The sequence below is a fragment of the Sardina pilchardus genome, chromosome 15 (assembly GCF_963854185.1).
Source record: "Sardina pilchardus chromosome 15, fSarPil1.1, whole genome shotgun sequence".
In the NCBI taxonomy this organism is placed as follows: Eukaryota; Metazoa; Chordata; class Actinopteri; order Clupeiformes; family Clupeidae; genus Sardina; species Sardina pilchardus.
The window spans coordinates 33,539,408-33,552,280 of record NC_085008.1 but is presented as its reverse complement, the minus strand read 5'-3'; the positions used below and the strand labels follow the sequence as shown (position 1 = coordinate 33,552,280).

At 42.5% G+C, this 12,873-nt stretch overlaps 1 protein-coding gene across 1 annotated transcript in view; it reads right to left on the bottom strand.

Annotated features, from left to right (window-relative positions):
* Window positions 1-12,873, bottom strand: part of LOC134102296 (cation channel sperm-associated auxiliary subunit gamma-like) — a 445,552-nt gene that overhangs the window by 356,984 nt on the left and 75,695 nt on the right. The window contains exons 5-6 of the mRNA XM_062556364.1: window positions 5,534-5,671; window positions 5,341-5,421 (exon numbers count right to left, since the gene is read on the bottom strand). Of these exons, the coding sequence (XP_062412348.1) occupies window positions 5,341-5,421; window positions 5,534-5,671 (219 nt within the window). The remainder of the gene's footprint in view (window positions 1-5,340; window positions 5,422-5,533; window positions 5,672-12,873) is intronic.

Below are 12,873 nucleotides of genomic sequence, written 5' to 3'. Positions count from 1 at the left end.
CCCTAAGCCACACCCTAGGCCAGAGCTCTGTCTCTGTATCCATATTTGCAGTCCAAATTTGAGATGATAACCAGTGTGTTGATATGGTGTACTGTAAAATGTAAATCATGCATCTGTAAGGCTTACATCAATATCTTTGCCTGTTGCTGTATTTAATGTGTGTGTGTGTGTAAGGGCCCGTCCCATTTCAGCCCCTAGCCCTAGATTTGAACCCTTTCCCTAGATTTTGCGCGTTCCCGCGGGGGGGTAGGGTGTCCCAATACCTTAGGGAGAATGGGAAAGTGTCTATCCACCCCTAAAAATGCCCCTCGGCCGCAAGTCAGCTTTGGACCAGACTTGCAGCCAAGGGGGTATCCCTTGATGCTTTTCGAACTCAGCCAGCGGCAGTTTTTTCGGAACAAGATGGTGGACGCCAGTGGAAACGAAGTTTACAAATGTAAGTATATATTCGCAAATAAGTATGTAAAAATTCTGAAATGTGTCGGAATGTGTTAGTTAAATGTATATGAAATGGACTTTTAAGTTAATTGTTTAGAAACCACTATTTGACGACGATCGTAAATATGCCGAGAGCTTAGCAAGAGTCTACCCATTAGCTACCTGCTACACTGACAGGCAGGGGGGTGTGTCCCGTTGTATACAGATGTTTCGTGCTTATCCATGCTTCAAATATTCGTGATAACAATGTTTAATGAGCACAGAAACCTTAGGTGCATTCACAATAGCAAACATAGGTGGATGTTTACAAACATTTTCCCGTTAGCACTGAGTTTTGGGCGACCGTCTTCAAACAATCGCAAACAGACTGAGGGTAGGTCTCCGCGAAGTTATAACGTTACAGAAAAGTAGCCAGGCTGTTTGATTTGTGGCCATGGTCATTGACAGGTTATTTTGACTGTTCATTTGTTATTTATATTCATATATTGTTTAGTGAAACTGGACGTGAGTTTGACGAACGCAACGATGCAATTTAGGTTACCGTTAGAATGGAATGTTAACAACACCGACCAAATCATTCAAATTGAACTGCTCAAAGATAACATGTTCATCACGAGCGTTCGCCACTGTTTGCCAAATTTTAATGCACCACTGAGTTACACATTCAGATTCAGAAGCGAAAACTCGCGAAAGTTACAAAGTTGTAAAGAACGTGGAGTGCACTAGCCACATGTTTGCGACGCATGACACAAAAGTAGCCTATCAGATAGACAGATAGATAGATCATATTCAGCATTAAAGAAAAGTCAGTTGTAATGCAATTGTCAACGGGTTTCTTTTCAGGGACTCCAGAGAAGACCTTTGGCCTCATCCGCTTTAGGGCAGCAAATGATGCCAAATTTCTTAAAACAAAATTCGCCACCAAAAGCCTGTGGGAGTGAGTGACCAGACTGTACAAGTCATATCTGATAATGCTATTGACCCCAACTACATGTCCATAGTAATATCACTGTATTTTCACAGGCAAGCAGTGAAAGAGCTGGGCCTGGAGGGTCAAATTACCCACAAGCAGATCAGCAAGAAGTGGCAGAATTTAAAGAAGCGTTATAAGGTAATTATTTGCATATCTGTTTCATGTCTTTATCCCGTAACCTACAACTCCTTTTACATTAATACATTTCGCTCTCTGTCTTACACACATCCTCCTCTCTCTGTGTGTGTGTGTGTGTGTGTGTGTGTGTGTGTGTGTGTGTGTGTTTGGTTGTTATTGTAGGACCTGAGGGATCCAAGGATGGGCTCTGGCACAGTCCATGGGGAAAAGACGCTGTCAAATTGGCCATATTATGCAGAGATGCATGCTGTTTTGGGGGGAAGGCCTGCAGTTGACCCCCCAGTCATTGTGGCTTCCTTCAGGCCGGCTGAGGAGGACCCCACAGCCTTATTAATGGTAAGGTGAATCAAGTAGGAATTATTTTCCAAACTAGCCAATAACTTTGCAATATGACCTCAGAATTGTTATTGTCCCCAACAGGCCATTGTCACACCAACTTATGAAACCCTCAGGGAGGACTTACCTGAGTCAGCCTCGGCCTCAGTCTCTTCCACCAGTCCTCCCACTACACCTTCCACTACCCTACCCGCAACTCCAGTCTCAGCCTCTTCCACCAATCCTCCCACTACACCATCCACTACCTCTTCCACCAATTCAAATACGCCATCTAACACCCTCCCCGCTACTCCAACACCATCACCCAGAGCCATAGATAGAGAGAGTTGCGACACTCTTTGATGTTGCCGCCACGATCAAAAGTTCCAAAAAAACCTGTGCTGAATGGCTGAATCGCAGGAAGGTGGGATGTACTTCTGATGCTGGAAGGTGTAATCAATTAACTCATTGACTACTGACTAAGAGATTGGCTGTAAACAGTTCCAAAAGCCCCATAACGAGGAAATAGCCTGGAAAAAGCACTGCCACTTTTTCCTATGGAGGTCTATGGGAGTGTCGCCACTCTGATTTATCTACCGCTCTGCCATCACCAAGGAAGAGGAAGGGGAGTGCCGTCCAGCAAATGTTGGACTTTTTGCAATCTGAATCAGCTAAGGAGCAGAGAAGGCACACTGAATCAGAGGAGAAAACCGAAAGGTTTTTGAAACTCTTTGAAAAACTTGTGGACAAAATCTGAGACTGGTTATACAGACAAGTAACCAGGCATTGCCATGTTGTTTTGACTGTTCATTTGTTATCTAAATTGTTTGTTTGTTAATTATATTGATATATTTGTATGGTTCTGTTATTTATGTTCTGTGTTTTGTTCTTTTTTAAATAAACCTTTTCTAGCAAGTATGTGGCTATGGTTTTCACCAATCATACAATTACAGTAATGTGTAGATCATAAAAGAAACTAACATGTTCTAGAAATAATATGAAAGAGTTTTGGAGAATTATTTCCAACTGGCCAAGAAGTAATGGATCCAGGGAAGTGGTATAAACAAACAAGGATATACTACACTGAGCTTAACATTAGATTTACAAGGAAAATAGGTCATGTATGTCCTTCGTGTAGTGGTCACTAAAATCATTAACATTAGAAGATACTTATCTCTTCTATGATCCCAAAAAGATTGTCTTCGACTTGTTTCATTTTCGAACATTTATTTAATCGAATGTTATAGAAAACAATTAATTGCACCTCTGATTGCATCCCTATGCGTTATGCGCAACTATTATTATTCACTAGTGTAGACTGTGTTGGCTAATTACTCTCACCACGTATTTCTTAAAGTGACAGGCACTCAATTACACCTACTGTGTACACACATGAAACATATTGTAGATACAGACAGTATCCAAGGCATTAAAGATATGTGACCATTCAAAGCGAAATCAGTCGTTTTGCGCACAACGTTATTTTGAGAAAATCAACAATAACAAACCTCCGGGTTAAAATGTTGAATTTCACGTTTTTGCATAATTCAACTGTATACAGTCTACAGTTTCATATCGTGAACGCATTTCACGGAAGAACATACGTTTTGACTGTTAAACCCGGCAAAGATTCAGCACATTTGCTGTCATTCTCGTTGTGCACGCGCTGCTTAAAAAGGTGATTTCTCCTCTTCTGGCATATCGTGACAGGAGAACCATGTCAACTTTGGATGCGGTTATCTTAGCGATAGTTTGTGTAATACCCTCGGTATACATATCGTTGGAAAGCTTAGTTTATGGCCGTTCACGTGAGCACAATAACTTAATAATAGTAAATTTTACCGAAACGACTGGTTCCGCTTTACAGGGTCACATATGCCTTATTTTAGTGCACATAGAAAACTGAAATAACAGGCCTTTAATAATGGGGCAACCATTTTTTTGTATTTGGCAACCAAAACCTCATGTCTGGTTGCCCAGTTGGCAACCACTTTTAAAAGCTAATGTTGAGCCCTGGGAGGGGGTATGGTATCAGTGTTTCCCACACATAGGCGGTGCGCCACAGATTCAGCACCGGCCGCCACATATTGCGTTTCGTTATTCTTTTTTATTTATTTTTTTTTTTTTTTACGCTATTGAAAAACACGCAGCGTTCGTTAAACTGAATTTCCTTTCCCTGCTCTCCCTCTCTGTCAATCACGCATCTGTCTCTCATACACACAAACACACGCACACACAGCCCCTCCCTTCGGTGCACACCGCGTCTGTCTCCATGAAAACCAACGATATCATCCCTGGAAGCGTGGTCGCACTGATGCACATGACGCTGCTCGGGTGAAGCATAAAGTTCTTCCGCAACCTTTGAAGACTTTGCGTGCAACTTTTCCAAACAGTAGAAGTAAACTCACTCTCCTTGGGCCGCTCTCGTGCGCGCTCAATGGACACCCGCCCTCGACATGCACATTTAATCTAGATAAAACATTCACAATCGTGAACGCAATGACGCACAGAAGACGACTAGCTAAATTACTGTTAGGTTTAGCATCATTAGTAGCCTAGGCTATGCTGCAGACATTTGATTAAAACTCTTGCATTCAAGTTGACTGACCATCTCAATACCAATGTTTTTCAACTCCAAGACTTAAAGGGGCCTGTCCCAAGGAGAAAAAGTATTAGCTTACCTGAACAGAAACTGAACAGTCCAACGAGAGTATGATAAACTTAGCTACTTTGTTTACAATATTTTGAGGCTTCAACCAGACAGCTGAATTTAAGAGGTGGAGTTATAATATGAATAGTAGGCCTAGGCTATAATCTGCATAAAGATTGCTGTTATGAATATCAGAAATGTCAGTATATAGAATGTAGGCCTATAATAGAGTAATTATTCATAATTACATAATGTGTGTGTTTCAAATAAAGACAAGCTTTACATCTTGTTAAAAAATCATTCACATTATATGGCAGGAGAGCGATAAAATATGGGTGCACCTACATTTTGTGCCAAGAAGAACCACGCTTGCAATTTATATATTTATACATAGCCTATATATGTATAAATACACACGCTAAAGCTGTCGGGGAAGCTCTGCAGAGAAATATGCAAGCATAAAACGAGCGAAAGCGAAAGACAAAACCGAAACCAGAGATGAAATCGCCAATCCTGCATTGTTCCTCTTTAACGTTGAGATGCTTTGGCGGCAAAGATGCATTGTTATATCAGTGCTAATTAAGCTTTACAGCTGTGAGAATGTTCACTAGAAGCAGAGATGGTTTATCTTTGCTAGAAGCAAACTAACGTTGATCTTACCATTTCACACCTGCGGTAAACCTGAACGTTAAAGTTAGTAGATTTCAAATGAAGAAAAGCACTTACATGTTGTGAAACTATATAAATGAAATTGAATCTAATTTATTTTAAATGCACACCAACATGCTTACAAATAAACTTTACAATGACCAAGGTAAATACTCACCTACTCCCAAACTGGCAATCATAAATTCACAAATTGTTCGACCTTTAGAGTCTCGCAACTCTGTAAATGTAGCGTCACCATCTAGACAGCAGAAAACAGAATAACAGTATAAAGCTGTGCTCGAAATATTTGTAACTATTTTTTTTTTTTTTGTATGTGTGTGTGTGCAAGTGATTTCAGCTGGTGATCTGACCATGAATGTCAGCTCGATACAGGGTCCCCAGCTCAACACCTCCACCAAGAACGTAGAAAAACTCATTCCCCGCATGGGATGTGGGCACAGGCACCAACTGTCTTACACAAACTGAGCGCATCACTTGCTCCCATGCATCTGGAGATAGAGACAGAAAGAAATGTAGGCTATTGAAACAGACTTTTCACTAAACAACCCGTTTACTGCTTTGGGTGCATATATGCGCCCACAAGAGTGTGTTCTAGAATGCCAAGGGCGCATATGTGCGCCCAAGGAGCATCATCATTGCCGCCATAACATATAGCCAATTAAAACATTGTTACTGGCCCCAGCCGTGGCGCAACTGGCTGGGGCACCTGCACCGCACCCCGGCGACCCGGCTTCGATTCCCGCCCCGTGGTCCTTTCCGGATCCCACCCCCGCTCTCTCTTCCATTCACTTCCTGTCTTTCTCCACCATCACTGTCAATAAAGGCATAAAATGGCCAAAAATATATACTTTAAAACATAGTTACTGTGCTGTTGCCATGTTGACATGATAGTAAATATATTCTCGACAGATCACGATTGGTTAATATTCACAAATATGCTAATTACGTCATTCACAAACTTCAAGAAACAATTTAGCTGAAGCTAAAGTGTTTGTGTCAAAGAGAGCTATCTAGCTAGCACCCTGAGAGAGAATTAGCGATTGTGGTACCGTCATTTTACCATGGAGGAGAGTTTTAATTTCAACTGGGATAGTGACAACGATGAGGAGTTTTTTGGATTTGAAGAGGAGGAGTTGGAGGGGGTCGTGTTTGGACCAGAGGAGGACGAGGTGGAGGGCGATGAGCACGGAGGGGCGGCTGGCTTGGCTGAGGGAGACGCCCGGCGGTAGGAGTGGCAAGATGTGCCGGGCAAGACGGTGGCCAGGAGGAGGAGGAGAGGAAATGATCCGATGGGAGGACCCCTGTTGTACAACCCACGGCCTGGCCCACAGAGAGTTTGGGATAGTAGCGATCCATACCTTTTTTTCAAAACCATTTTTAGCGATCGTGTATGTGATCTCATAGTGCCTGAGACAAACCGCTATGTTGAGGCGTTAGCTTCCACCGAGCTAGCAACTCACTCTCATTTACGTGAGTAAACAAACTGATCGATCAGAGATTGAGGCGTTTTTGGCCATTCAGATTAGCATGGGTCTGACTAGAAAGCCTCAGATCTCTGATTACTGGAGCACCTGTCAGAGTTCACTGGGCTTGACACCAAATTTCGCCCGTGTTATGTCACGCAACCGCTTCCAGGTCTTGTCCTCCTGCATCCACTTCAGCGATAACGCTCTGAGGCTAGGGAGGGGTCAGCCAGGCTATGATCCCCTTTTCAAAATCTCATGGATCTAGTCCTGAAGAGTTTCCAGACAGAGTACTACCCCCATGAACACCTCTCTATAGACGAGTCAATGGTTTCTTTTCGTGGAAGGGTGTTTTTCCGACAGTACGTGCCAAACTACTGTCGGTGCTCGGTGTTCGTTCCCAGCAGTAGTTGCGGTAAGTGCTTCACATCCTGTTTGTTACTGCCACTGTTTAGCGTTGTAGCTCGTGTTGCTTCCCCGTTGTTTCCACGTAATCTGTTCACTTAGTTTGAACACATCGGGTTTTTTATTCTTATTTACGTATAACTCTACCCTAACCATCTGTGCTGCCAACCCACCTGCTTTTCTTAAGGACGATGTCTCGTCTCGACTGTCCTACCTCTCCTTCTAACGCTCTATGTTGCCCGGCGTGTCACATGCTAGCTTACTCCCCAGCCTCTTTTAGTGGACAAGATACTTGTAGTAAATGCAGACGAATAGCTAGCTTGGAGGCGAGGATAGATGAACTCGAGGGCCGCATCCACACGCTGAATTTGGTTAGCAAACAGTTAGCGACAGAATCCCCGGTAAATTGTGTGGATGCACTAGTCACTAGACCTAGAACTATGGATACAGACCGCGTAACCATGACAGCCCCCTCGCAGCAGGGGACTAGTTCCTGGGTGACTGTTCGGGGACAATCCAAACAGAGGAGGCCCACTGCTAACCACCAACCTCTTCACGTTGCTAATCGATTCTCCCCTTTAGCTAGCCAAGATAAACCTGCCTCTCTGGTAATTGGCGCTTCTACTATACGATACGTGAAGCTAGCGACTCCATCGGTTATAGTTAATTTGATATCTGGGGCCAGAGCTAATGACATCGAATCAAATTTGAAAGTGCTGGCTAATGCTAAGCGTAAGTACTCGAAAATAGTAATCCACACCGGCACCAACGATGTCCGACTGCGTCAATCGGAGATCACCAAACAAAACTTTATTTCCGTGTGCAGGTTCGCACAACAGATGTCTGATTCTGTAACTTTCTCTGGACCCATACCCATTAGAAGAGGTGACGAAATGTACAGCAGAATTTCGGACCTCAACCGCTGGCTGTCAGAGTGGTGTGCCAATAACAATGTGGGCTTCATTGATAATTTTAGCTCTTTCTTGGGGAAGCCTAGACTATTGAAAAGAGACGGTATCCACCCCACTCCGGAGGGTGCTGCTCTCCTTTCAAGGAACATAGACCATCACCTAACCGAGGCTAGTTCCTGACGAACCAGAGATTAGTCCAGGCAGCAGAGATATTGTCTTACGCAGATCTCTGTCGTCCCAGAGTCACCCAGGTAGACCTACACAGGGCCAAATAGAGAGGGTGTCTGTACCAAAACTGTCTCGTGCTCGACCCATTAGGGGAATTGATTTTAGCAATCTTATTCAAATAAAAACATCTTCTATTACACAATCCCCCCAAAAAACGCAACTTAGGCTTGCTTTACTTAACATTCGATCATTATCAAGTAAGACCCCCTTGGTTAATGAAATTATTACTGACAATCACATAGACATAATGTGCCTCACTGAAACCTGGCTTAAACCAGATGAATACCTTCCACTGAATGAGTCCACACCACCTTCTTATCTAAACCACCATGTACCGCGCCTCACTGGCAGGGGTGGTGGAGTAGCTACAATTTACCACTCTAGCCTTCTCACATCTCCCAAACCCGCACAGTTTACATCTTTTGAAGTCCTAATTCTTAATTTTATACACCCAGATTGGAAAAATAATCCGCCTGTAGCCGTGGTCACACTTTATAGACCCCCAGGCCCCTACACTAATTTTCTAGAAGAATTCTCTGATTTTCTTTCCACCTTAGTTGTCCAAACAGAAAAAATACTTATACTGGGTGATTTTAATATTCATATGGATAATGTGAACGATAGTCTCACAATTGCATTCCAATCTCTAATTGACCATCTCGGCTTCTGCCAAAATATTAATTCACCCACACACTGTCATAACCATACTATTGATCTAGTCTTGTCATATGGCATAAACATAGAGCAGTTAACAATCATACCACAACACCCCACCCTAACTGATCACCATCTAATTACTTTTGAAATGACACTACACTATGTAGTACCTAACTCCACTCACTACTATAGTCGCGGCCTATCTGAAAAAACGAATGCAGACTTTCTAGAACAGGGGTCTCAAACTCAAATGAGCTGGGGGCCACTGTAACCAACATCAACTGATTGGGGGGCCGCATAGGTTGCCCCCCCCCCCCCCCCCCCCAAGTCTGAATGTTGAACATATTTGAGCAGTTTTACTTTACTTTTTTTTGTCCTTTCCCCTACATAAGAAATGAACAGCAAAACAGTAAAATGTAACAACAGTAAACTATGGCTACGCCTACTAGGCTACTAACACAACGCTTTTGTATAAAGTAGCCTGGTCAAATCAGTGCCTGTCAAGTGACTTTGTAGTTTTTCAGCTGTCTGTACGGGGTCCAGGACACTATCATCTCAATTACCACTGGCACCTCCATTATGTTGGGCAGAGGGTCGAAGCATGGTAGCCGCTAGAAAACACTGTCGTTCACTCAAAAGACGCACCTTCACAGACGCACCCAGATCACTGTCAATTACGATCGATCATAATCTCCAAAAGGCAGACATACTTCAGAATCAGATATGTGAATAACAGACCCAAGACCTCATGAAACGTGATTTTTTTGTTTCAACATTTGATGTATTTCTGCTTCAGTTTGTGCAAAACTATGTCCTTCATGCATCGCTTTCGCGTCATTACAAACCGCACGACTCCTGCGTGTAGTTTAATGAGGGGGCTAGTTCGTGAAAACGTACTTGAATCGAAACACTTGATATCTAGCAGGTGGAGTCTAGGCTACAAATGAGACTTGTCACCGTACCTCCCGTCTGTTTTAACCCGTGTCGTTTATCGCATAAAAAATATCAAGGGGCGACTTAGGCATTATTATTTTGACAGAAAGTTGCGGGCTGGAACATGTTGCAAGTAAACAATTGCTAATTCGTGTCGTTGTCACGAGCCTGAGCTATGGTAGCGCAGCCATAGAGGCCAGCCCACGATTGTTACAAAATATAAAATGCCCAGATGCATGCGCGGGCCGCACTAACATTAAGCTTCGACTTCAGGCCGGGGGCCGCAAAATATCATATCGCGGGCCGCAATTGGCCCGCGGGCCGCGAGTTTGAGACCCCTGTTCTAGAACAAATTCCACTTACCCTTTCCACATTTCTGACTCAGGAAATATTAGAGGGCCCTTCTCTTAAAATAGAAGGTCCTTCCCTTAACCCAACAGAGGTTGATTTACTAACTGATAATGTAATGAACGCACTACACTCAACACTAGACTCTGTAGCACCACTCAAAAAGAAAATAAGAAAACAAACAAGACGCGCTCCATGGTATACCACAGAGACTAAAAGCCTTAAGCAAAAAACACGCAAACTAGAGCAAAAGTGGCACACCACGAAAATGGAAGTCTTTCGCCAAGCATGGAGAGATAGCCTCATCACATACAGACAAGCACTTAACAAGGCCAAGTCAGCATACTATTCCTCACTGATTGAAGAAAATAGAAATAATACAAAATTTCTTTTTAGCACAATCTCCCGCTTAACAAAGAGCCATAATGAAGTAAGCCAATCTATTCCTTTGAGCTTAAATAGTAATGATTTCATGGACTTTTTTAATGACAAAATTGAAACAATTAGAGTTAAGATCGACAACCAGTCAGTTTCTCCAAATACACATACTCCACTGCTATATGATAGTGAAAACAGAAAACAGAACAGAATCACAGCTACAACCTAGAACAACATTTAATTCATTTACACCTATCGACACATTAGAGCTCACTTCCACAATTTCCTCATCAAAATCTGCAACTAGTCTGCTAGACCCTATTCCCACTCACCTTCTTAAGACTGCTCTCCCCCTCCTTGATAACGCCTTGCTTCAGATTTTAAATAATTCAATGCTATTAGGACATGTTCCACAGCAGTTTAAGATGTCTGTTATCAAGCCATCACTCAAAAAGCCTAGCCTCGATCCTAACATCCTAGCTAACTATAGGCCTATTTCTAATCTCCCTTTTATGTCAAAAATACTTGAAAAAATAGTTTCCAAACAAATTGGCGCCTACTTACAAATGAACAACATTCAAGAACTGTACCAATCTGGCTTTAGAGCCCACCACAGTACCGAATCAGCCTTAGTTAAAGTGTTTAATGACCTCCTCATTGCTGCTGATAACGGATATGCATCAATCCTAGTCCTCCTTGACCTCAGTGCTGCTTTTGACACCATAGATCAGGGGTATTCAATTAAAATTCAAAGAGGTCCAGTTACTAAAATGTCCTCCCGGCAAAGGTCCGAATCTTAAATTGTCACTGAAAATAGTGTAGGCGACCCTGAAGTTAATAAAATCAATAACGCATGTACATTTCTAGGCCTATTTAATTTATTGTTACATTTCAAGTGTTTTCAAAGTAATATGCTTGTAACATACCAAAAAGTCTTAACTTGAATGGTACTTGAATGCAAAACAATGTAGTTGTCTTTACTAGGCCTACATTTCAAGAAAGACAGACAACAGACACTGAATTTATTCTGAATAGAATAAATATAAAGTGCAAAATAACTTTGAGCAGCCTGAACTTAGGGCCTATTTCAAGCAGCCTAGGCCTAATGTAAAACATTCCGAATCTTTTGAATAAAATAAAAGTGGATCTTTAAGAAAAGAAAAAAAGACCTTTGCATACTGCGTTCTAGTATCCTCTGCTAATATTCAGATGTTCTTGAATCTTGTTGTTGAAGCTGACTATGGGATCTGTAAAGTTTCTGCAGCCGCATTAAGCACTCATTCACAGCTGCTGTCCCATCGCTAAATGCTCTCTTGTGTTGTGCTGCATCAAAATCCACGCAATCTTTAACGAACACTAATTTGCCTGTACATGCATGCGTGATCACACGAGTAGACCTGTCATAGTGTGTTTTCAATTCGATAATTATTATCCTACCTCCGCCGAGGAAAGTAATGTTTTCATCGGGGTTTGCGTTTGTTTGTCTGTTTGTTAGCTCTCGGAGTGCTTTTCAAGTTTTACTTGCCCTCACTGCGGACTTCTGCGTGGGACGACCCGTGTTTGATCTCAGTGACGCACGCTAACGTCGCCACAGTTTCACAGCGCATATTCACAGCAGCACGAACGTATTGGTCCGTCCGTCCATTCATCTTTAAAAGTTCGGTTTTCACCATCATTTTTGAGCAAGCCATTTTCTCTCATCTCCTCTCTCTCCCGCTAGGCCTATTCTCTGTTACTGAAAGGTAAACAATCGGGTTGATTGGCTTGGCTACGGACGATGCTCTTTGATAATATTAGGCCGACAATTTCAACGGGTCCGGACAGCACCGTCACTGGGTCCGGACCCGGACCGCGGTCCGCCATTTGGTGATGGCTGCCATAGATCATGACATACTACTTCACAGGCTTGAACATTCCATAGGTATCAAAGACTCTGCACTTGCTTGGTTTAGATCTTACCTTACTAACCGCCAACAATTTGTACAGGTCCATAATGAACCATCCACCCAGACTATGGTAAAATATGGAGTGCCTCAAGGCTCAGTACTAGGGCCCCTATTATTTTCTCTTTATATGCTTCCCCTAGGTTCTGTAATTAGAAAACATGGCATTAATTTCCATTCTTATGCAGATGATACACAATTATATATTTCCATAAAGCCCGATGACCCAACCCCAAACTCAACACATGTCTGAGAGACATAAAAATTTGGATGACTAATAACTTCCTGCTATTGAACTCAGATAAAACAGAAGTTATGGTTTTAGGTCCAAAAAAGATTAGGGACATCCTATCTACATCACAAGTTACATATAGTGATCTCTCACTGACCTCATCCACAAGTGTTAAAAGTCTAGGAGTTATAA